The sequence below is a fragment of the Dipodomys spectabilis genome, unplaced genomic scaffold (assembly GCF_019054845.1).
Source record: "Dipodomys spectabilis isolate Male_0828 unplaced genomic scaffold, ASM1905484v1 ptg000289l, whole genome shotgun sequence".
Taxonomy (NCBI): Eukaryota; Metazoa; Chordata; class Mammalia; order Rodentia; family Heteromyidae; genus Dipodomys; species Dipodomys spectabilis.
This window is the reverse complement of record NW_024870966.1, coordinates 1,186,151-1,209,679: the sequence shown is the minus strand read 5'-3', so window position 1 is coordinate 1,209,679 and position 23,529 is coordinate 1,186,151. Positions and strand designations below refer to the sequence as shown.

General features: G+C 44.9%; 1 protein-coding gene across 2 annotated transcripts; it reads right to left on the bottom strand.

Moving 5' to 3' along the window:
* Positions 1-182: 182 nt before the first annotated feature.
* Positions 183-22,464, bottom strand: Dennd10 (DENN domain containing 10). Of its 2 annotated transcripts, XM_042701396.1 has the most exons (9): positions 22,378-22,464; positions 17,419-17,615; positions 15,210-15,289; positions 11,472-11,620; positions 9,945-10,056; positions 7,169-7,269; positions 6,264-6,371; positions 2,858-2,952; positions 183-1,505 (listed from the first exon to the last, which is right to left on the bottom strand). In XM_042701396.1, the coding sequence occupies exons 1-9, from the start codon at positions 22,430-22,432 to the stop codon at positions 1,329-1,331; spliced, it is 1,074 nt and encodes a 357-aa protein (XP_042557330.1). In that variant the 5' UTR covers positions 22,433-22,464; the 3' UTR covers positions 183-1,328. The 2 variants fall into 2 exon arrangements, with proteins under 2 accessions (XP_042557330.1, XP_042557331.1); XM_042701397.1 differs by lacking the exon at positions 15,210-15,289 and having other exon boundaries at positions 17,419-17,635; positions 22,378-22,459.
* Positions 22,465-23,529: the final 1,065 nt, after the last annotated feature.

The window sequence follows — 23,529 nt, the reverse complement described above, 5'->3', positions numbered from 1 at the left end:
ATGTGGAAACCTTGTCAAAGAGAGGAGCAGGCAGAGATGGAGGACATGGAAAAGGCTTTCGCTCTCATACAGACCAACCACACAATCCCTGAGGCCTTAGGACGGGAGAAAAGGGTTTTCTTTTTCTGATCAGTAGCTAAGAATAATTATGAGAAAAAATGAGGGAGAAAAAGACATTAGTATTGTTTGTCACAAAGTGCAAATTTAATTCTCACTTGTTGGCCTCAGTAAACATCATCTCATTCCAGGTCCTCACTGTCCCCACCCAAGGAAGGAGGGGAAAACCTGGGGTTTTTTTGTTCTTTGTTTTTTAATTTTTACTTAAGGAGTGTCTAAGAACAAGAAAAAAAAATCCACTACAATTTTTTTGCAAACATGTTTCCAAGTAAGATGCCAAAGGACAACAGTACTGAGTGTAACCTTTCCTAATCGATATGAGTAGACATAATGAAATGAGTATATACTTTAGACCTGTGCTTATTTGGCAAATGTAAGGTCTTCAACTATGAAAAAGGTACAGACTACTTTTACTGAAGCCTTTGAAGATGTTCACATTCTCTGGCCATGGGCCCTGCAAAAAACTGAGTCACTACCTTACCAATCACATGAAGGCTTTGTTTCAGGCCCAGAGATTCATGCTGAAAGGGCGTTCTATGTATGCTACCAGACAAGGACTGATTTCTTTCCTAAATGTTGCCACAGCAGGATTAAATTTAGAGTGCTGACTTAAATCTGCCAAATGCTTACATCAGTGCAGTATAAATATGGATTATTAAAGTCTACTGAAGTATAAAATCTATGCAAAACCCTCATAATATAGGCAAAACGTTCAAAGGCCAAGAAAAAAAATCTTTTACAAGAAGGTGCAACTGCAGAGCCTCTTGGATGATCTAGACAGTTCTGCAGAAAACTTAGCAGTTTGGCTCAGAAAGTAGAGTTCCTCATGAGGCATTACAGTTCTTCCTCGAAGAATACAAAGCAAAACTTCAGGCAGCTTTCTGAAAAATTAATGTTAGTTTATGGCTACATGAGGAGGCAAAAGGGAATGTGTACTGAGGCTTTTGCCTATGCAGGATCTGCTCTTCCCTCACTCCAAGACGACGCTGGCTCACACCAGATGTAGTAGAAACAACACTCCCACATGGACAGCAGGCAGGGAGGAAATCACAAGTGTTTTTCAGGGCTTTTGGGGTTAGATCTCAATACTTTCAAATAAATTGCTAAAAATAGAACATTTCCTCTGTAATCTTCAGTAATTTACATCGTTAATGGAAAATCAGAATGAAAGGAAAGCTTTACATCAGATGACCAGACAGTCTGGCTCACAGTCAGATTTTCAGCATTTGCTCAGCTGCTGCTAGATGGTATAGATAGTTTTCTGTTGCTGGTGGAAATCGTTTCTGCTTTAGTGCCTCAAAATTGAGGACTCTCTTTCCTCCATCGTTGGAGACTTCTGAAAATGGAGCTAGGTTGGTGAAGATTTCTTTTGTTTTTAGAGCAATATCCTTCAATAGAGCAGAATACAAAGCGGTATGTTAGTACCTAAAAATAGTGAGTTTTTCTCTAGAATTCGGCTGTTTACTAGTTACGAAAACAAAACGACTTAGAACAATCAACATCACAGGCATTTTTTAAAGCCTTGTAATTTTAAAGTGGCATTAGTGTAATCATGGTGTGAACAACCATGAACAACTCGATTTCCAGAATCTTTTCACCATTCCTAAGAGAGACTACACTGTATCAGTACCTGCCCATCCCCAACCCTCAGAATCCTAGTGCCCCTCCCTGTACTTCTTCCTCTTAAACCTGCCCATTGTGGGTATCTAAGTGCATTCACAAAATACATCCTGAATATTATTATAATGTCATTCATTATTGTATCATTAGCATAATGCCCATTTATTTTGGAGCATAAATCAACTACCTTTTTGTGTGTGTGTGTGTGTTGGTCAGGGGGCTTGAATTCAGGGCCTAGGCACTGTCCCTGAGCTCTTTTGCGCAAAGTTAGTGCTCTACCTTTGAGCCACAACACCACTTACAGTTTTCTGGTGGTTAATTGGAGATAAAAGTCTCATGGACTTTTCTGCCCAGACTGGCTTTGAACTGTGATCCTTAGATCTCAGCCTCCTGAGTAGCTAGGATTACAAGTGTGAGCCACCAGCGCCTGACTTCAACTTTATCTTTCTTAAGGTGATTGATATTCTGTTGTGTGCGCACACCACATCTTGCTGATCCATTCATCTGTTGGACACTTAGGTGACTTCCTCCTTTTGCCAACTCTGATCAATGCTGCTGTGACTATGGGTGTACAAACATCTGAGTCTGCCTTTAGTTCTTTGGGTATATACCAAGGAGGAGAGTGCTGAGCCACGGGGCATTTGATATTTATTGTTGGCATGCAACTCTTCATAAGAGCCGCTACGGCGCCCGCCACCCAGGGCAGCTCCTAAAGCAGCTGATGGCTCACTGGCACTCTTAGCAAAGCCATGTTTTTGGCCTGATTTGCTGACATCATTTACTCACTAAAATAATTTTCAAACAGACAACCTGCTTAATTCGGTCAATTTCCTTCCCAAGCTCTCAGACATTACACAGTCACGTATGTTATCATTTCTAGTCCACGATGCAGAATCAAACCTAAATCCTAAACTCAAACCTCCGTATATGACCAACATTGTAAACCTGAGTGGTTTTGCTCTAATGCTGGCAGAGGGTGGGCAAAGGGTTAGTGATTCTGACTTATATGGGAGCAAAGACGGTCTCAGTGTCCAGATCCTTGGAGGAAGTGCTAGCCATTCTTCCTGGCCATGGGTAGGTAGCAGGCCTACTTGGGTAACAGATCAGATGGAGGAGTTACCTGGATAACCTGGCCATCTGACTTTTCTGGGTCTTCTGCAGACTGAACAATGAGCTGGCCAATTTCTTTGTGCAGTTTGCCCATCATCATGGCCTCTGTGAGAGTAAGAAAAGTGTGCTAAGTGAATATTTACGACTTTATATAATTAGAAATACCCATGAGGGGGGCTGGGAAGGTGGCTCAGTGGTAGAGCACTTGCCTTGCATGCCTGAAGTACTGGGTTCGATTCCTCAGCACCACATAAGCAAAAAGAAAAAAGTCGGAAGTGGTGCTGTGGCTCAAGTGGTAGAGCGCTAGCCTTGAGCTGAAGAGCTGAGGGACAGCGCCCAGGCCCAGAGTTCAGGCCCCACAATCCGACCGCACCCCCCCCCCCCAAAAAGAGAAATACCCATGAGGGGCTGGGAAGGTGGATCAGTGGTAGTGTGCTTTCCTTACATGGATGAGGCCCTGGGTTCAATTCCTCAGCACCACATAAGCAGAAAAAGCTGGAAGTGGCGCTGTGGCTCTAGTGGTAGAGTGTTAGCCTTAAACTGAAGAGCTGAGGGACAGTACACAGGCCCTGAGTTCAGGCCCTATGACCAACAAAAAAAACAAAACCATGTGCCAGGTGTTGGTGGCTCATGCCTATAATCCTAGCTACTCAGAAGGCTGAGATCCGAGAATCGCAGTTCAAAGCCAGCCAGAGCAGGAAAGCCTGTGAGACGCTAGCCTTGCATGCCTGAGGCCCTGGGTTCGATTCCTCAGCACCACATAAGCAAAAAAAAAAGCCAGAAGTGGCAGTGTGGATCAAGTGGTAGAGTGCTAGCCTTGAGCTGAAGAGCTGAGGGACAGCGCCCAAGCTGTTCAAGCCCCACAACTGACAATAAAATAAAATAACCATGCCATCCTAACTGGAAACTTTGGAAGACCATATCTACAGAGAAATTTCAAAAGGCAGCTGATTCCATTGGAACTCTTATTACTCCATTGATTATGAAACACAAATGGAATAACATGATAGAGGTAAGGCATGAGCATGATTTATATTCTTCACAGGCCAAAGGAAAACACACCAACACCAAAGTGAACTCCTCTTCACATCCACATGATAAGAAGGACTATTTTTCCAGACAAAACAGTTCAAAACAAAACAGCTGGGTGCCAGTAGCTCATGCCTGTAATCTTAGCTACTCAGGAGACTGAGATCTGAGGATTATGGTTCAACGCCAGACTGGGCAGGAAAGTCCCGTGACACTCTTATCTCCAATAAACCACTCAGAAAACCACCGGAAGTGGCACAGTGGCTCAAGTAGTAGAGCGCTAGCCTTGAGCTGAAGATCTGAGGGACAGTGCCCAGAGCCCAGAGTTCAAGCCCCAACGACTGGCAAAAAAAAAAAAAAAAAAACTGACTACAAATAAGCTGCAACTTGAAGACAAGAGCCAGTTGCTTACAGTGAAGAATGAACGTCACCGTATCTTTGTGGGGAACGTTGCAAAGGACATGCTTCCTGTCAGTGTGGTGGAAGCGGCTGAGAACCGCATGGGCTGAGGCCCTTTGCCACCAGTGGAGGAAACTTACATCAGCCACAACCTGGCTGCTGTCTGCAACAAGACTGACAGAAAGTTCTTCTCACCTCCAGGGACAAACTCCATTCAAATGGTGCCAATAGGAATATGCTTGCTTTATAGACTCAGAAGAGATGCCCTTTCTGACCTTAACTTTTTTTTTTTTTTTTGTGAGTTATGGGGCCTTAATTCTAGGCCTGGGCGCTGTCCCTCAGCTCTTCAGCTCAAGGCTAGCACTCTACCACTTGAGCCACAGCGCCACTTCTGGCTTATTCTGCTTATGTGGTGCTGAGGAATTGAACCCAGGGCCTCACGCATGTGAGGCAAGCACTCTACCACTGAGCCACATTCCCAGCCTATGGCCCCATCTTTAAGTAGCCTTAAGTAGCTAGTTTTCTGTCTCTGAGTTTTACAAAGAGCAGTATCTGAGCTACGTGTGGTGGTAAACACTTCGCCCCAACCCCCCTCCAATTGTGGGGCCTGAACTCTGGGCTTGGGCGCTGTTCCTCAGCTCTTCATCTCAAGATGAGCCACAGCACCACTGCTGGCTTTTCTTTTCATCATTAATTGGATAATAGTCTCACAGACTTTCTTGATTGGCTTGGCTTCAAAGGGTGATCCTCAGATCTTAGTCTCTTAAGATGAGCCACGGGCACCCAGCCCAATTCTGGCTTTCTTAATTTGAAGTTGCTAGATAAAACCTCACAGAGACAGAATCTGAAAGAGACTCTGAACATGCTAGCATTCTGCTTTTCCTACTTTTAGGAAAAAGGTAATGACCACAAAAAGCTACTACCACTAATCCTGACTGCTAACATGTCTAGGTCTGAAGGAACAAATGATATGGACACTGAAAATCTCTCCAGCGGGCTGGGAAGGTGGCTCGGTAGTAGAGCGCTTGCCTTGCATGCATGAGGCCCTGGGTTCGATTCCTCAGCACCACATAAGCAAAAAGAAAACAGCCGGAAGTGGCGCTGTGGCTCAAGTAGTAGAACGCTAGCCTTGAGTTGAAGAGCTGAGGGACATCGCCCAGGCCCAGAGTTCAGGCCCACGACTGGACCCAAAAAAAAAAAAAGAAAATCTCTCCAGCTTCCACAGACCAAGTTAAGTCGGCTCTGAAACACTTGTTTCCAAAAATCATCCTAAAAAACAAGCCAGGCACTGGTGGTTCCTAGCTGTCAGGACGCTGAGACCTAAGGACTGCAGTTCAGAGCCAGCCAGCACAGGAAAGTCTGTGAGACCCTCCCCCCCCTCTTTTTTTTTGGTCAGTTATGGGCCTAAAATTCAGGGCCTGGGCACTGTCCCTGAGCTTTTTTGCTTAAGGCTAATGCCACAGCACCACTTCTAATTTTCTGGTGGTTAAATAGACATAAGAATCTCATGGACTGGGCTGGGAAGGTGGCTCAGTGGTAGAGCGCTTGTCTTACATGCATGAGGCCCTGGGTTCGATTCCTCAGCACCACATAAGCAGGAAAAAAAAGCCGGAAGTGGTGCTGTGGCTCAAGTGGTAGAGCAATAGCCTTGAGCTGCAGAGCTGAGGGACAGCAGCGCCCCAGCCCAGAGTTCAGGCCCCACAACCAACAACAACAAAAAAAAAGACTCATGGACTTTCCTGCCCAGGCTGGTTTTGAACCGCAATTCTCAGATCTCAGCCTCCTGACTAGCTAGGATTACAGGAGTAAGCCACCAGAAGTAGCACTATGGCTAAAAGTGGTAGGGCATTAGCTTTGAGTCAACACCCAGGACCTGAGTTCAAGCCCCACAACCAACAACAACAACCAAAAACTGCTACTGCTTGGCTTGTATCTCAATACATGCCAATAACAGCACAGAGAAAAATAGAATAAAACAGAGAACTAACCTTTTGCAAGTGGAGCGATGCTGATCTCACTATCAGCCAGATTCACAAACACATCATAAAGATCTGGTCTATTGCTCACCTCCAAGTCTACAAAGCCGGCAATGTAACCTGTATTACCAAGATGATCAAATTATTGGAGCAGGAAGAAATCATTATTTGAATATATCAAGAGAGAACTGAGTCTCACAGGTCATCATCTACTTTTCTTCATGGTTTTATATATGCAGAAACATTTGCTGTACCCTATGGCATTGATTAAAATTACATTAATGTCAACTGCTGGAAGAAATTCACACAACTCAAAATGTTCCAAAGTTTGACTTCAGTGTCAAAGAGCAAAGTTGAAGGGAAGCATTTGCTTTTTGGTCTTTGTTATTTGGATTAAGAATGCCTGAAGACAGGCTAGGAATGTGGCTCAGTGGTAGAGTACTTACCTAGCATGCATGAAGCCCTGGGTGGATTCCTCAGTATTACATAAACAGAAAAAGCTGGAAGTGGCGCTGTGGCTCAAGTGCTAGCCTTCAGCAAAAGAAGCTCAGGGACAGTGCCCAGGCCCAGAGTTCAAGCCCTAGAACTGGCAACAACAACTACTACTACAACAACAAAGAATGTCTGAGGAAAGATGGGCATGTGGCTCAAGTGCTAAAGCACTTGCCTAACAAACTATCTTGCTAAGTTGGAGGCCTAGGAGAGAGAGCCAGGTGTTAAGAAGCAGGCCCAGCAAGTGTGAGGCCCTGAGTTCAATCCCTGGTACCAGAAAATATAAATAGGAAACAAAATTCATTGAATTTTCCAAAGAAACAGTAATCATCAGCACTTCCTTTGAGGGAATGCATATAACATAACACCTGAACAAAGCCCAAACACACCTAAAGCAGAACTTCTCCCCATATGCTGTTGCCTACCTGGGCACATCTGCAGGGCTTCCAGCTCATCGGCACTGAGGTGCACGTAGGAATGCAGGATAGTCCAGTCTTGTCGATGCCACACCAAGGCAGGCAAAGTCCTAGGGAATCAAGGCAAGAATTCTATCACATGGTTGCTGGCCTACACCTTGGATGTTCACTTCCTTATCCTGAGAGGAAACAAAGGAGTAGAGACCTATACCCATAGGCTTCATATTAAAATGTTTTCTGTGTGTGTGTGTGTGTGTGAATGTGAGTACTGGGGCCTGAACTAAGGGCCTAAACACTGTCCCTGAGCTTTTAGGCTTCATATTAAAATGTTTTCTCTGTGTGTGTGTGTGCTTCATATTAAAATGGTGTGTGTGTGTGTGTGTGTGTGTGTGTGTGTGTGTGTGTGTGTGTGTGTGTGTGTGTGTGTGTGTGTGTGTGTGTGTGTGTGTGTGTGTGTGTGTGTGTGTGTGTGTGTGTGTGTGTGTGTGTGTGTGTGTGTGTGTGTGTGTGTGTGTGTGTACTGGGGCCTGAACTAAGGGCCTACACACTGTCCCTGAGCTTTTTTGCTCAAGACTAGCATGCTACCACTTGAGCCAAAACTCTACTTCTGGCTTTTTGGTGATTAACTGGAGATAAGAATCTCAGGACTTTCCTGCTTTGGCTGGCTTCAAATCTTGAGCCTCAGATCTCAGCCCCCTGAGTAGCTAGGATTGCAGGTGTGAGCACTGGCATGTGGCTAACAATGTCACATTTTAAACTATACTTTTTGGGTAAAATCAGCTCCAAAAAGCTCAAGATACAGTATGATGATTCTAAAGTCTTTCTTTAAACATGCGACTGTCTAAACTGGCCATGGGGAGGGAGTTTGGGACTAATAACCAAAGTGGTCCCTGTGATCAAGAAATTCTATAGAAGTCTCCCATTTAGACTTAAGATTCTGGCCATACCTGCAAATCATGTCATGTTTGTTTTCAGACAACACGGGTTTCCATAAAAATCCTAAAGACAAAACAGGTACTGTAGGAAGATATACAGAATGTATCTGTAGCTTTGGAAACCCCTGGTGTGTGGTGACAGCTCAGCAGCTGGGGACACCCAGTTTCAGAAGCAATGGGTCATGCTGTAACGATATACAGTTTTGAGGCCAGACAGGGAGGGTGAAAGTTCTGGTGCTCTCACTTCAGGTAAGATAATCATAATCCTAACCACTGCAAATATTAAGGGCAAGGCACATGCATAAGCACATTACATATTTCCAGTCCCCAAATCAAACTTAAGAAGTATTATAATCTTCATTTTATGAATAAAGACATTAGGGTTAGGGACACTCAGTATGTTTTATGTGGTCACAGAGCTAACAAACTTCCCTCTCCGAATTTATACCTAGGCCTGTCTATAAAGTCCTCCTCCTTTTCATTAGCTTACCACTTAGCCTCTGCCAGCTTCAATTTTCTCATTCATAAAACAGAGTAATGACGCTTCCTTGATGAAGCTCAATAATTTAAGGTAGGTCTTACTTAGATAATGCTCATCATGCAATAAACTCAGCACAAATGCTAACTCATCTTATTTTTCAAAGAGAATTGAAGGATAAGTTGGATTTGGTAAACAAAATCTTTTAGAAACTCACCACAACGGTGAGAAAGAAGGAATGACACACTTAAAACAGAGATCAAGGCCAGGTGCTTGTGGCTTGTGCCTGTAATCTTAGCTATTCAGAAGATTAAGATCTGAGGACTACTGTTTGAGCTAGCCCAAGCAGGAAAGTCTGTGCAACTCTTATCTCCAATTAACAACCAAAAAACCAGAAGTGGATCTGTGGCTCAAGTGGTAGAGTAATAGCCTTAAGCAAAAAAAGCTCAAGGACAGTGTGCAGGCCCTGAATTAAAGCCCTAGGATGGGCACAAGACAAAAACAAAAAACAAAAAACCACCACCAGAGATCAATAAACTACAAACTATGGGCCAGCTGCCTGTCTTTGTACATAAAGTTTGACAAAGCTATGCTCACTCATTTACATACAACTCAGAGGTTGGGACAAAGACCATATAGCTCAAAAGCCTCATATATTTACTCTGCTGAAAGAAAAGTTTGCTAACTCCCTATTTTAAAATATTCCTATTTCTGCCAGGAGCCTGTGGCTCACGCCTGTAATCCTAGCTACTCAAAAGGCTGAGATCTGAGAATTGCAGTTCAAAGCCAGCCCGGGCAGGAAATGTCCGTGAGACTCTTACCTTCAATAAACCACCAGAAAATGGGAAGTGGCGCTGTGGCTCAAGTGGTAGAGCACTAGCCTTGAGCTGAAGAACTGAGGGACATGCTCAGGCCCAGAGTTCAAGACTCATGACCCACAAAAGAAAAAGAAAAAAAAAATCCTATTTCTAATGCTGAAGAAGAATCTGTCCACTAGATCTGAACTATTAGACCAAAATGGCGTGTTGTGTACGTGTACTTGTACTAGTGCCTGAACTCAGGGCCTTGTGCTCTCACACATTTTGTTTTTTCTGCTCACAACCGCAGCTCTACCACTTCAGCCATGCTTCCAATATAGCATTTTGCTGGTTGATTACAGGAAGACTCTCTCAAGCTTTTCCACCCAAGGTGGCTTCAAACTATGATCTTCAGATTTCAATCATGTAGTAGTAAGTAAGAATTTCAGGTATGAGTCATGCAGCCAGGCCAATACTATTTACACCAAATATGCAACAAAACACACCACACAGTGGCGTCTAGTATCTCAATCTGCCAAGAAAATTCATGCTGTTTAAATAATTAATGATGATACCTGGTAAACTCCTGGACAGCTTCTATTTTAGGGTGATAGACGACAATTCGTTTTTTTAGCATCAGTGCAGTGTGTAATATAACAGTTTCCATTCCAAATTGAGATACTATGTCTAAAAAGAAACAGAAATTATCATGTTACTGCATTAAATGTTATGTAATGGCATAGAACTTTTTTTTTTTTTTTTTGGCCAGTTGTGGGGCCTGAACTCTGGGTCTGGGCGCTGTCCCTCAGCTCTTCAGCTCAAGGCTAGTACTCTACCACTTGAGCCACAGCACCACTTCCAGCTTTTTCTGCTCATGTGGTGCTGAGGAACTGAACCCAGGGCCTCATGCATGCAAAGCAAGCACTCTACCACTGAGCTTCCCACTCTACCACTTCCCAGCCCCTGGCATAAAACTTTTAACCAAAAAGAATTCTCATCATACAAATACAAAATTTATTTTTAATGTAGAAGATAGACCTAGGCAGATGTTAAGCACAAAAGCATCTCATTTTGTGGATGGGTATATTATCCATGTCTGTACACCAAGATGAGTCTTAGCTGATGATAATAACTGGCCCACAAGGGACTCTATGATGGATGTACAGCCAGACTAACAAGGAAGTAAAATATCTGATGTGAAGAACCAATATCTTTCTTTTTCCTTATTCACAAGTTCACTAACCCACTCCCATGACATTATGTCAGTCCTTACCAGCTAATATGAAAACACTAAAGACCTCAACATTCTCAGAAACCACAAAGGACAGCCGGTAGGGTATAGCCCTGGGGGGATCAGTGGTTCATGCCTGTAATCCTAACTACTAAGGAGGCTGAGATCTGAGGATCTTGGTTCAAAGCCAATCTGCACAGCAGGAAAGTCTATGAGACTGTTACATTCAGTTAACCACCAAAAATCTGGAAGTGGTACAAGTAGTAGAACGCTAGCCTTGAGCAAAAAAGGACCCTGAGTTCAAGCCCCAGGATTGGCACAAAAAAAAAAAAAAAAAGTCAGGCTCTGACATGGAGGAATGGAGGATAGCCTCACCTGCAGAATTCCCCTTCTCCTTACTCTAGAGTATACAGAGCAACCTCTGCCATCTGGATTTTCCAGATAGGAGCTGGATTAGGGACTCTAGGCCAGCAGCTTGAGGGCTCTTGATAGAAGAGCTAACTGCTAAGATGTAAGGAAAGAATAACTATGAAAGTCAGGGGAGGAAATGGTGCTGTGGCTCAAGTGGTAGAGCACTAGCCTTGAGCCTTGAGCTGAAGGACAGCTGAAGGCTCAGTTCAAGCCCCACGACAAAAAAAAAGCAAGTCAGGGGAGCACTCAAGCCATGAAATCCAGCTTACTGATGAAAGAACATTTCTGTAACAACCAAGAGAACAATACGGAAAGTGATGCCACAAAGAATGCTTTCTAATAGGGATATATAAAATTAAAGTGCTCTCCTATGTAGAAAACACATTATAGAGATGAAAATGAGACTTTTGTTATTGGCCTGGGTTTTGTTACTTCTGTCTTCCTTTGCCTTTTTCCTTACCTTTGATGGAACCTGCAAGATATGCCTTTCGAACATCAAAGTCCTTACTAAGGAATGACCCATTTTCTTCACTCTGGCATATCCCCTTGGTGAGAACTGCAATGTAACTCTCCATCATTTTAACTGGGCTCCCATGTTTCACATACATTCTGTAAGAAAGGACAAGAAGTGGCCATGCCTTCACCTGGTGTGAATCACATGACGAAATGCACTGAGGTTAGGCACCGGTACTTGCTACACAGTCTAAAGCCAGTTTGCGAATACACTTCTGCATGTCTAAGCCTTCCCAAATGTATTTCTTCTCTCATGAGGTTAGAAAACACGGGATATATCTACCACAATCTCTGAAGGCAGCTCTCTCCATACATACGGAGAAGACTACAGAACTTCCCTATGGAAACAGTATTAATGATGGGCTTTCGGAGGCCCACTACTCCCGGGAACATTGCATTCTGTTTTTAATGTCACATGTTCTCAACTAGTGTACTTAGTCATACAACTCTGTTTTACTGCTGCAATTTCCTTTGGCAGGAAGTTTTATGCATTGTTCCCAGCAAAAGCAGTAATTAGCTGTAGAATACATACTTATTATCAGAGCTCCCAGAGGTAGCTATATTTAGATAATTAAGAAATCCAAGTTCTTTCAAGTTTCCAGTGATAAATGCAGCATGCTATAAAGGTGAACTACCATGTTATCCTACAATGAAAAAATGATTTCTCTGAGTGTGCACAGGCTTGTGTATATAGGTGTACATGGGCATGTGGGTGTGTACATGAAGGTTGAAGGCAGAAAGGGCATGAGGAGGCTGGTATTAGCAGAGTCCTCCTTTCTCCTCTGTGACAGAGGAATCCATAATACTATGTCTGCAGCAGCTAGAAAATCTCTGGCCTTCCACCTGGGCAGAAAGTAGGGTCTGAAGCAACTCTTCCTTCTGGGCCTCAGAATACTTCCAGGGAATTCCACTGAGTAACCTAATCCTGACTCAATCAAATGCAGTAGAGTCCAGTATTTGTTCAAAAACACCTCTGCTGAGGTTTTAGTTTGTGGCTCCTAGAAAGATTCTCTTCAAGTCAGGCACTGGTGGCTCATGCCTGTAATCCTAGCTACCCAAGAGTCTGAGAACTGAGGATCACAGTTCAAAGCCAGCCAGGCCAGGAAAGCCCATGAGACCCATATCCAATTAACCACCAGAAAACTGGAAGTGGCACTGTGGCTCAAGTGGTAGAGCTAAAGAACTCAGGGACGGCACCTAGGCCCAGCGTTCAAACCCCACAACCAAAAAAAAAAAAAAAAGGATGAGTCTCTTCAAGCAATAACAACCTCCCTTTATGTCAGTGCCACATCAGCAAATAGTTGCTTACATTCTACAGTGAGCCATATACCTGCAATTTGTCTTCAGATAGCAAGAAAGTTTTTGTATTGTGGCTAGTTGCAAAACCAGTAAAATTTTACTCATAATACAACTTAACTTTTAGGTAATGAGAAGATTTAGTTTGCTTCTTGTTTTCTGTTTTTGTGTACCGTGTGTGAGGGGTGGGGGGGTAGAAGGAGGAGTATGCATGTGTGGAAAAGGCAAAAAATAGGGATGCTGGTGGTTTACCTGTAATCCTTATTCAGAAGGATGAGATCTGAGGATCACGATTCAAAGCCAGTCCATGCAGAAAATTTCATAAGACTTTTACTTCTAATTAACCAACAAAAAAAATCTAGAGGTGGAGGTGTGGCTCAAGTGGTAGAGCACCAACCTTGAGTGCAAAAGGTAAGGTAGAGTAGGAGGCCCCAAGTTCAAGCCTCAGTACCAGTCCACACATACAAAAAGGCAAAAGGCATCCATTTCCTGAGCCTATAATGTGAAAAACATGAACAATTCCCTTCATTTGTCCCCAAAAATTATTGGATCCAGTATGTCAGAGTATACATAGCATCTAAAATTACAAGTTTACCTACTACTAATATTAAAACATTAAAACTAAAACCCTAGGCTGGGTACCAGTGGCTCACGCCTATAATCCTAGCTACTCAGGAGGCTGAGATCTAAGGATGGAGGTTCAAAGCCAGCCCCAGCAGGAAAGTTTGTGAGACTCTTATCTCCAATAAACCACTCAGAAAACTAGAAGTGACACAGTGGCTCAAGTGGTGGAGCACTTACCTTGATCTGAAGAGCTTAGGGACAGTGCCCAGACCCAGAGTGCAAGCCCCACAACTGACAAAAAAATATTTTAATGTTAACTTAGGACCTCTTGCACTTGCAGTTTAGTTAAAGGCAGAGTACTTGAACCATTCTGAAAGACCTTTAGTGTTCTTTCTTTTATTTATTTATTTTTATTTTTTTGTGTGTGTGTGTCCGGTCGTGGGGCCTGAACTCTGGGCCTGGGCGCTGTCCCTCAGCTCTTCAGCTCAAGGCTAGCGCTCTACCACTTGAGCTACAGTGCCACTTCTGGCTATTTTCTTTTTGGTTATGTGGTGCTGAGGAATCGAACCCAGGGCCTCAGGCATGCAAGGCAAGCACTCTACCACTGAGCCACCTTCCCAGCCCCCTTTCTTTTATTTTTGTACCAGCACCAGGGCTTGAACTCAAGGCCTGGGTGCTTTCCCTGAGCTTTTTTACTCAAAACTAGTACTCTACCACTTGAACCACAGCTCCACTTCTGGATGTTTGGTGGTTACCTAGAGAGAGGAATCTCATGGTCTTTCCTGTTTCAGCTGGCTTTGAACTATGGTCCTCAGATCTCAGCTTCTAGAGTAGTTAGGATTACAGGTGTGAGCCACCAGCACGCAGCTCTGTTAGTTATTTCTCGAGAAGGGTCTCACTTTGTGCTTAAGCTGGCCTGGACTGTGATCCCCTTATTTGCGGTACCCCATGTCATTAGTATTAGACATGTGTGCACCACTATATCCAACACTGGTGAAGATGGAGTAATGACTTTAATCTCTGCCTACCAAGTAACTATGATTACGAACATGAGCCACCATGTCTAACTGAATTGGTGTATTTCAAATACATACATATATATATGTATATATATGTATAAGAATATATGGGAGGGGGGTCATGTGGCTTGAACTCAGGACCTGAGCACTGTGTCTGAGCATTTTCACTCAAGGCTTTTTTTCTTTCACTTTAAGCCACAGCATCACTTCTGATTTTCTGGTTAATTGGAGATAAGAATTTCATGGACTTTCCTGCCCCAGCTAACTTTGAACCATGATCCTTAGATTTCAGCCTCCTGAGTAGCTAGGATTACAGGCATGAGCCACCAGTATCCAGCTAAATAAATATTTTTTTATAGTTGAGCTGAAACTGAGTCTACTTGAATCATGGTTAAATCTCTATTAAGTTTCCTCAAAATGTCACACACAGATCCTGATACATATGAAGCAGCTGGCAAGTTCCTAAGGCACTTAACTTTCTCATTTTACTAGGGAAATTCCTAGACAGGAGGTAACAAGTAACAGACCAAAAATGGCAAGTGACCCAAGACACCCAGGAAGTATAACAGCTGGCAAACTGCTTTTTCTCTTTCCCCAGCCCACTTTCCCAAATCAGAAGAGAAGTCAACAAAGTAGAAGAGAAAGGTCTCTTTACAAAATAGCCCTATATAGCTGCTACAGATAAAACTATAAAGCCAAGAGACAGAGGGCTAAAATATGCTTCCTCTGTGAAGAAATCTGCTGTGCTACTAGTGAGTGAGACTTCCATTTTGGTATATTAGCATTTAACATGGTTTTATACAGACCTACACAATATCCTAGTGAAGGCAGCATATTTCTCTGGGTTAAAATCTTTGGCGGTCAGAACAATAGAAAAATGAGTCACCTGTCCAAAAGAAACAAAAAAAGGTATACTTTTTAAAGGTACTTTAATAGAATTTAAGATACTGTGATAGAATAGTAATTTTATTATTCTAACAAACTTCTTGTACAAGATAACCAGCATTAAAAAAGCAAAGACCAAAATTTAAAAGTTTTACATGCTTCTATTATGTATATATATATGTGTATGTGTGTAACTCCCCTTCTTCTCCTTCCCCCTTTCCTATTACTAGGGCTTTCACTCAGGCCCTCATGCTGTTCCTTACTTTTTTCTGCTTAAAGTCGGCAATCTACCTCACCTCTGCTTTCTGCTGGTTAATTAGAAATAAGAGACTCAAGGATTTGTCTTCCCCAGCTGGCTTTTGAATAAACTTTGATCCTCAGATCTCAACTTCCTGAGTAGCTAGGATTACAGGCAAGAGCTACTAGTGCCTCCCATACACTTCTATAATTCTTTTTTGTTGTTGTTGGTTATGGGGCTTGAACTCTGGGCCTGAATGTTGTCCCTCAGCTCTTCAGATCAAGGCTAGCGCTCTACCACTTGAATTACAGCGTCACTTCCGGTTTTTTGGTGGTTTATTAGAGATAAGAGTCTCAAGGAGTTTCCTGCCTGGCTGGCTTTGAACCAAGACCCTCAGATCTCAGCCTCCTGAGTAGCTAGGATTACAGGTGTGAGCCACCGGTGCCCGGCCGACTTCTATAATTCTTATCCTTAACATTACATAAGTAAATAAAAAAACTTTTTCTTAGCTGGATGCTGGTGGTTCTTTCTTGTAAACCTAGCTACTCAGGAGGCTGAGATCTGAGGATCATGTTTTTTTTGTTTTTGTTTTTGGGTCCGGTCATGGGGCCTGAACTCTGGGCCTGGGAGCTGTCCCTCAGCTCTTCAGCTCAAGACTAGCACCCTACTACTTGAGCCACAGAGCCACTTCCGGCTTTTTTCTTTTTGCTTATGTGGTGCTGAGGAATCGAACCCAGGGCCTCATGCATTGCAAGGCAAGCGCTCTACCACTGAGCCATCTTCCCAGCCCCTGAGGATCATGTTTTTAAAGACAACACCAGCAGGGCAAAAAAAAAAGTCCAGGAGACTCTTATGTCCAATTAACATGTAAAAAACTGGAAGTGGAAATTGACTGAAATGGTAGAGCTCTAGCTTTGACCAAAAAAGCTCAGGGACAGTGTCTAGGCCTTGAGTTCAAGCTTCAGAACTGGTGCACACATGTACACACACACACACACACACACACACACACACACACACACACACACACACACACACACACACACACACACACACACACACACACACACACACACACACACACACACAAATTCTTAACTCTACCAAGAATAATTATATCAAGCCAGGTGCCAGTGGCTCACACCTGTAATCCTAGCTACTCAGGAGGCTGAGATCTGAGGATCTCAGTTCAAAGCCAGCCTGGGCAGGAAAGTCGGTGAGACTTATTTCCAATTAACCACCAGAAAATGGAAGTGGTGCTATGGCTCAAAGTGGTAGAGTACTAGCCTCAGGCTGAAGAGCTCAGGGACAGTGTCCAGGCCCAGAGTTCAAGTCCCAAGACCGACAAAAAAATAAAAATAAATAATAATTGTTATTATATCTTCTACAAAAGTTTTTGCTTTCTTTGTCTTGGGCCAATACTAGGGCTTGAACTCAGGGCTTTCAGCTCTTGATCAGCTTTTTTGCTCAAGGCTGATTCACTACCAGTTGAGCCATAGATCTACTCCTGGCTTTTTGCTGGCTAATTAGAAAGAAGTTTTGTGTTTTTGTCTACCTTGGCTGCTTTCAAACTTTGATCCTCAGATCTCAACCTCCTGAGTAGTTATGATTACAGATTTGAGTCCATCACCCAGTTACAATAGTTTGTCATTATGAAAATACTTGTCACTTTTAATCAGGTATGATATAAGCTACATTTACATTTCTACTTCATCACACTCTGACCTTGATGAAAAGGAGTACATTTTTCTGTATTACTCACTACTCTACCAACCGCAATACACATTAATAGAAGGAATGAGTGCAAAAAAAAGAACATTCTCACAGACACTAACACTTCATAAGATTTGCAGCTAAGGGTTATGGGAATAATCGTATCTCATTTTAAATACCTTTTGTAAGACAGAAAAATCTGGAACTTCAGTTGTTGTGATATAAAACCATGTTCTTCTGTACTGACCAAAGACAAAGGGATGAAGAAGTTTGCTTTCATCGGTAAGGCAGCATTTTCTGAGCAGCAGATTCCTTAACCCAGCTGTCGTGGAAGGATAGCACCATACCCACAGAACTTCTCCATTTGTGTCCTTTTCTATGGTGGAAAGATGGTCACTGTGAGAATGTCAAACAGCAGCAAGGAAGTAAATTGATTGGTTACTGAGAAGCACTTAGTGGAATCAGTTTTAATAACTTATTTTATAAAGTAACCTAGGGCAGCTGAGACTCTAAATCCTATGAAGTCATCACTTTGAATTTTTGTCCACTTCAGTAAAAAGCTTTTACAACAAACCACAAATGAAAATCTAGAGGATGGTAAGGTGGCTCAGTGGTGAGTGTTTGCCTTGCATGCATGAGGCCCTGGGTTCGATTCCTCAGCACCACATAAGCAGAAAAAACTGGAAGTGGTGCTGTGGCTCAATGGCAAAGCGCTTGCTTTGTGCTGAAGAGCTGAGGGACAGTGCCCAGTCCCAGAGTTCAGGCCTCATGATTGACAAAAAAAAAAAAAAAAGAAGAAGAAAGTCTAGTCGTAGCTAGGCACTAGTGGCTCACACTGGATTACCAGATACTAGAAGTCAAAGACCTGGAAGATCACAGTTTGAAGCCAGCCCAAGAAGAAAAGACTTCCAGATTCCATTTCCAGTAAACCAGCAAAAAGATGCACTGGAGATATGGCTCAAGTGGCAGAATACCAGTCATGACCAAGCAAGCTGAAACTGTAAGACTAAGTTCACAATCCTAGTACCCACAAAAAAAATGAGAGAATAGGGACTGGGAAGGTGGCTCGGGGGTAGAGTGCCTGATTTGCATGCATGAGGCCCTGGGTTCAATTCCTCAACACCACATAAGCAGAAAAAGCCTGAAGTGGCCCTGTGGTTCAGGTGGTAGAGCGCTAGCCTTGAGCTGAAGAGCTGAGGGTCAGTGCCAGGGCAAGAGTTCAGGCCCCACAACCGACCAAAAATAAATAAAATAATTAATTAATAAAATAAGAGAATATATACTCTAACCTTAGATATGATAGAATTCCTCCCTCTCTGTCACATAAATGTTTATTAATCTGTAACTACATTTTTTTTTTTTTTTTTGCCAGTTGTGGGGCCTGAACTCTGGGCCTGAGCACTGACCTCAGCTCTTCAGTTCAAGGCTAGTGCTCTACCACTTGAGCCACAGCACCACTTCCAGCTTTTTCTGCTTATGTGGTGCTGAGGAATTGAACCCAGGGCCTCATGCATGCAAAGCAAGCACTCTACCACTAAGCCACCTTCCCAGCCCACAAACTTTTTTTTTTTTTTGGGTCCAGTCATGGGGCCTGAACTCTGGGCCTGGGCACTGTCCTTCAGCTCTTCAGCTCAAGGCTAGCGCTCTACCACTTGAGCCACAGTGCCACTTCCCGCTTTTTTCTTTTTGCTTATGTGGTGCTGAGGAATCGAACCCAGGACCTCTGACATGCAAGGCATGCGCTCTACCACTGAGCCATCTTCCCAGCCCCCCCACAAATTTTTTCCATATAACATTTTTCTCATAGATAAAACAATGTAGGGGCTGGGAAGGTGGCTCAGTGGTAGAGTGCTTGCCTTGTATGCTTGAGGCCCTGGGTTCCATTCCTCAGCAACACATAAGCAAAAAGCTGGAAGTGGTACTGTGGCTCAAGTGATAGATTGCTAGGCTTGAGCTGAAGAGCTGAGGGACAGGGCCCAGGCCCGAAGTTCAGGACTCATGACCAGCAAAAAAGAAAAGGTTTGTTAAAAAAAAAAAAAAAAAAGAAGAAGGCTGAGTGATGTAGCTCAAGTAACAGAATGCCAAGTATAAAGGAATCCCTGGTTTCCATCCCTAGCATTGGGGGAACATAAAATAAATGGATATGAAAATCTCTTTCAAATCATGTCACATACCAATTGTGCAAATACTGTATTGAAATTCTTTTTTTTGGGGGGGGGGTCCGGTCATGGGACCTGAACTCTGGGCGCTCTACCACTGAGCCACCTTTCCAGCCCTTGTATTGAAATTCTTAGCTGACTCTTTGGGGACTTGAACCCAGGGCATCCTGCAAGCCAGGCAAACACTCTACCACAGAGCTACCCAGGCAGTCCCTAAAAACTTTTTAAATATTTATAGATGTTACTCAGTCTTAGGTGTGCCTTTATCTTTATACATCTCTCTATATATGTATGTATATGTACAGATATGTGTATGTATATGTGTATTATATAAATGTATGTATATTTGTATATATATATACATCAATATTTATATATATATATATTGATAGATGGATGAGAGGGAGGGAGAAGTGAAGGGAAGGGAAGGGAAGAGAAAGGAAGGGAAGGAAAGGGAAGGGAAGTTGATTTGCTGGACACTCACTCATGACTCACGCTTATCATCCTAGCTACTCAGGATTTGAGAATAGAGGTTCCAAGCCAGCTCAGGCAGGCAAGCAGGAGAGACACTAATCTCCAATTAAACACACACACACACACACACACACACACACACACACACATACAAACACATACACACACAGGGGCTGGAAAGGTGGCTCAGTGGTAGAGCGCTTGCCTTGCATGCCTGAGGCCCTGGGTTCGATTCTTCAGCACCACATAAGCAAAAAGAAAAAAGCCGGAAGTGGTGCTGTGGCTCAAGTGGTAGAGCACTAGCCTTGAACTGAAGAGCTGAGGGACAGCGCCCAGACCCAGAGTTCAGGCCCCGCGACCGGATCCAAAAAATAAAAAATAAATAAATAAAAATGCTGTGACTTAAAAAAAAAAAAAAAAACTTTGGGCTGGGAAGGTGGCTCAGTGGTAGAGTGCTTGCCTTGCATGCATGAGGCCCTGGGTTCAATTCCTCAGCACCACATAAGCAAAAAGAAAAAAGCTGGAAGTGGCGCTGTGGCTCAAGTGGTAGAGTGCTAGCCTTGAGCTGAAGAGCTGAGGGACAGCGCCCAGGCCCTGAGTTCAGGCCCCATGACCCGACCCAAAAAATAAATAAATAAACACACACACACACACACACACACACACACACACACACACACACACACACACACACACACGACCCGACCCAATAAATAAACACACACACACACACACCATGACCCGACCCAATAAATAAAACACACACCATGACCCGACCCAATAAATAAACACACACACACACACACACACACACACACACACACCATGACCCGACCCAATAAATAAACACACACACACACACACACACACACACTTGAGCTGTGGCTCAAGTGGTAGAGCACTAGCCTTGAGCTGAAGAGCTGAGGGACAGCGCCCAGGCCCAGAGTTCAGGCCCCACAACCGGACCCAAAAAAAACAAAAACAAAAACAAAAAAAACCTCAGAGACAAGCAGGGCGCCAGTGGCTCATGCCTGTAATTCTAGCTACTCAGGAGGCTGAGATCTGAGGATCACGGTTGAAAGCCAGCCAGGGCAGGAAAATCTGTGAGACTCTTATCTCCAATAAACCACTAGAAAACCGGAAGTGGCGCTGTGGCTCAAGCGGTAGAGTGCTCGCCTTGAGCTGAAGAGTGCCAAGCCCCAAGACTGGCCAAAACAAAAACAAACAAAAAAACTCAGAGACAGCACCCAGGTGCTGAGTTTAAGTCCCAGGACCAGCATACACACACAAAATATATGATCAAGAGTCAGTTTTCCACTTGAGGGTAAGGACAGGAGAAGAAAAATGGGGAAGGATGAAGGAAAGGATAACACTGACCAAGAAACTTTGTACTTATAACCTGATTTAAGGAATTTTAACTCCTTTGTATTATTATTACTACTTATAATATCAATAATGTCATCTTTTTGTTCGCTGTTACTAAAGTCAGAATCTAACTACAGCTTAAATCAGGAGTGTCATTTAACAAGACTAAGATAGGCTTTGTTTTGAAGCAGTTTTAAAAATCACCTTACAAATGAACACAAAGAAATAATTCCCAGATTCACTCTTTAGAGACACTGAAAATTAAGCACACTTCTCCAGTTTAGCTAAGCCTAAGCCAAGCTTGTGCCACACTTGTACACTAGAGGACAGAGTGTTTAGGGATGCGTTAAAAGTATCAGGAGAATTAAGACTTTTTTTTAAAGGGAACTGACAGTCATTTATTCATTTGAGCAACTCCGTACTCCTTGTCACCTTCGGCCAAATGGTTTCTGGAACTATCCACTATCTGGAACCGTACACACATTTGGGGCTGCCCAAGGAACTTCCTCACCCCCGAATTCCTCAAAACTGACGGGGATCCCACATGTGACTGGGCAGGAACTGCAGCTGCAAGCACGAGCGAGCCGGACCGCACGGTGCTGGAGTGGGGTTCGGGGGTTACCCTGCGAGGCCGCAGCGCGGGCCCTGCCACTGCGGGCGCGAGTCCGGCATAAATGACAGCCGTGCCTCCGCCTGCCGTGACCCCCGCTTCCCGTGAGCAGGACCCGGCCGGCGGCGTCGGCCACCAGGTCCCCACCCGGCTTGCACAATGGAGCGGGCGGGCCGGCGGTCACGCGGGGTCCCCATGCTCCACGGAGGCCGCGGGCCCGGACAGTCCCGCCCCACCGGGGCTGTCCCGGCCCCCGCGCCACTCAGCCTCCGAGCCGCGGGTACCCCGGGCCTCCGGCTCCGCGGAGCAGCCCCGGACCAGCCCGAGGAGCCCCGTGCCGCGTGTGGACGGCGCCGCTGCCGCAGGCCCGGCTCCAGCCTCCGGCCAGGGAGACCAGGAGGCCGGCCCCGGCTGGGCAGGCCTCAGCCCAGGCCCAACACGAGGGTGCCGCACCCTCCCTTCGCGGGCGGCGCGGGGGACGGGGCGGAATTAGGGTGCGGGCCTGCCGGGCAGGGCGCCTGCGTCCTCACCGATCAGCCCGACTCCGAGCATCAGCTGGGTGTCGGTAGCCTCAGCCGCAGCCATCTTCCGCCGCCGCCCGCAGTCTCGGCCACAGGCCCCGCCCACCGGAGGGCCCGCCCCGCCGAGCTAGGGCCCGCTCGCCATGGCCACGCCCACACTGGCCACGCCCACCGCCAGGACTTTCTTCGAACCCCCTGATTTGTACACCGTAGCCCCTCTGGCGGCGGGAGCCTTAGTGCACACCTGGGCACACCCAGCATCTCGCCTAGTCCAGATTTTCGGCCTTCTCCACAGCCCACTCGTCTTCCCTCCCCTCCTTATTCTTTCCTCCTTCTACCTCTGTCCCCATTCTGACTCTACTTTTTTTTTTTTTTTGTGGGTCCTGGGTCTTGCATTCTGGGCCTGAGCGCTGTCACTGCGCTCTTCGGCTCAGGGCTAGCGCTCTACCACCTGAGCCACAGCGCCACTTCCAGTTTTCTGGTGCTTTATTGGAGATGAGTCTCAGGGACTTCCCTGCCCTGGGGTGGCTTTGAACCATGATCCTCAGATCTCAGCCTCCTGAGTAGCTAGGATTACAGGCGTGAGCCACCGGCGCCCGGCTACTTTTCCTTTTGCCAGTCCTGGAGCTTGAACTCAGGGCCCGGGCACTCTCCCTGAGCTTCTTTTGCTCAAAGCTAGCACTCTACCACTTGTGGCTTTACTTTTTTTAGCCTCTTTCTGCCTATAAAACCAACCTCTGGCGGGGCACATGCCTGTAATCCTATCTACTCAGGAAGCTGAGATCTGAGGGTGGCGGTTCAAAGCCAGCCCGAACAGGAAAGTCCGAGAGACTCTCATCACCTGTAAACCACCAGAAAACCGGAAGTGGCGCTGTGGCTCAGGTGGTAGAACTCTAGCCTTGAGCTGAAGAGCACTGTTACAGTGCCCAGGCCCAGAGTTCAAGCCCCTAAAGGAGTTCAAAAACCCTAGAGGTAAAATAGGTCATTCAAGCCGGGTGCTGGTGGCTCACGCCTGTAATCCTAGCTACTCAGGAGGCTGAGATCTGAGGATCGCGGTTCAAAGCCAGCCCGGGCAGGAGAGACCGTGAGACTCCTATCTCCAATAAACCACCAGAAAACCGGAAGTGGCGCTGTAGCTCAAGTGGTAGAGCGCTCTTCTTG

What these genes read in the sequence shown, in the direction of transcription:
- Dennd10 (XM_042701396.1), bottom strand. Translation starts at nt 22,432, where the DNA reads ATGGCTGCGGCTGAGGCTACCGACACCCAGCTGATGCTCGGAGTCGGG. An exon ending in TCTTGCAGGTTCCATCAAAG is followed by an intron (nt 10,057 to 11,471) that starts GTAAGGAAAAAG and finishes GTTTCTTTTTAG; the next exon opens with ACATAGTATCTCAATTTGGA. An exon ending in GCTGTCCAGGAGTTTACCAG is followed by an intron (nt 7,270 to 9,944) that starts GTATCATCATTA and finishes TTGATTCCCTAG; the next exon opens with GACTTTGCCTGCCTTGGTGT.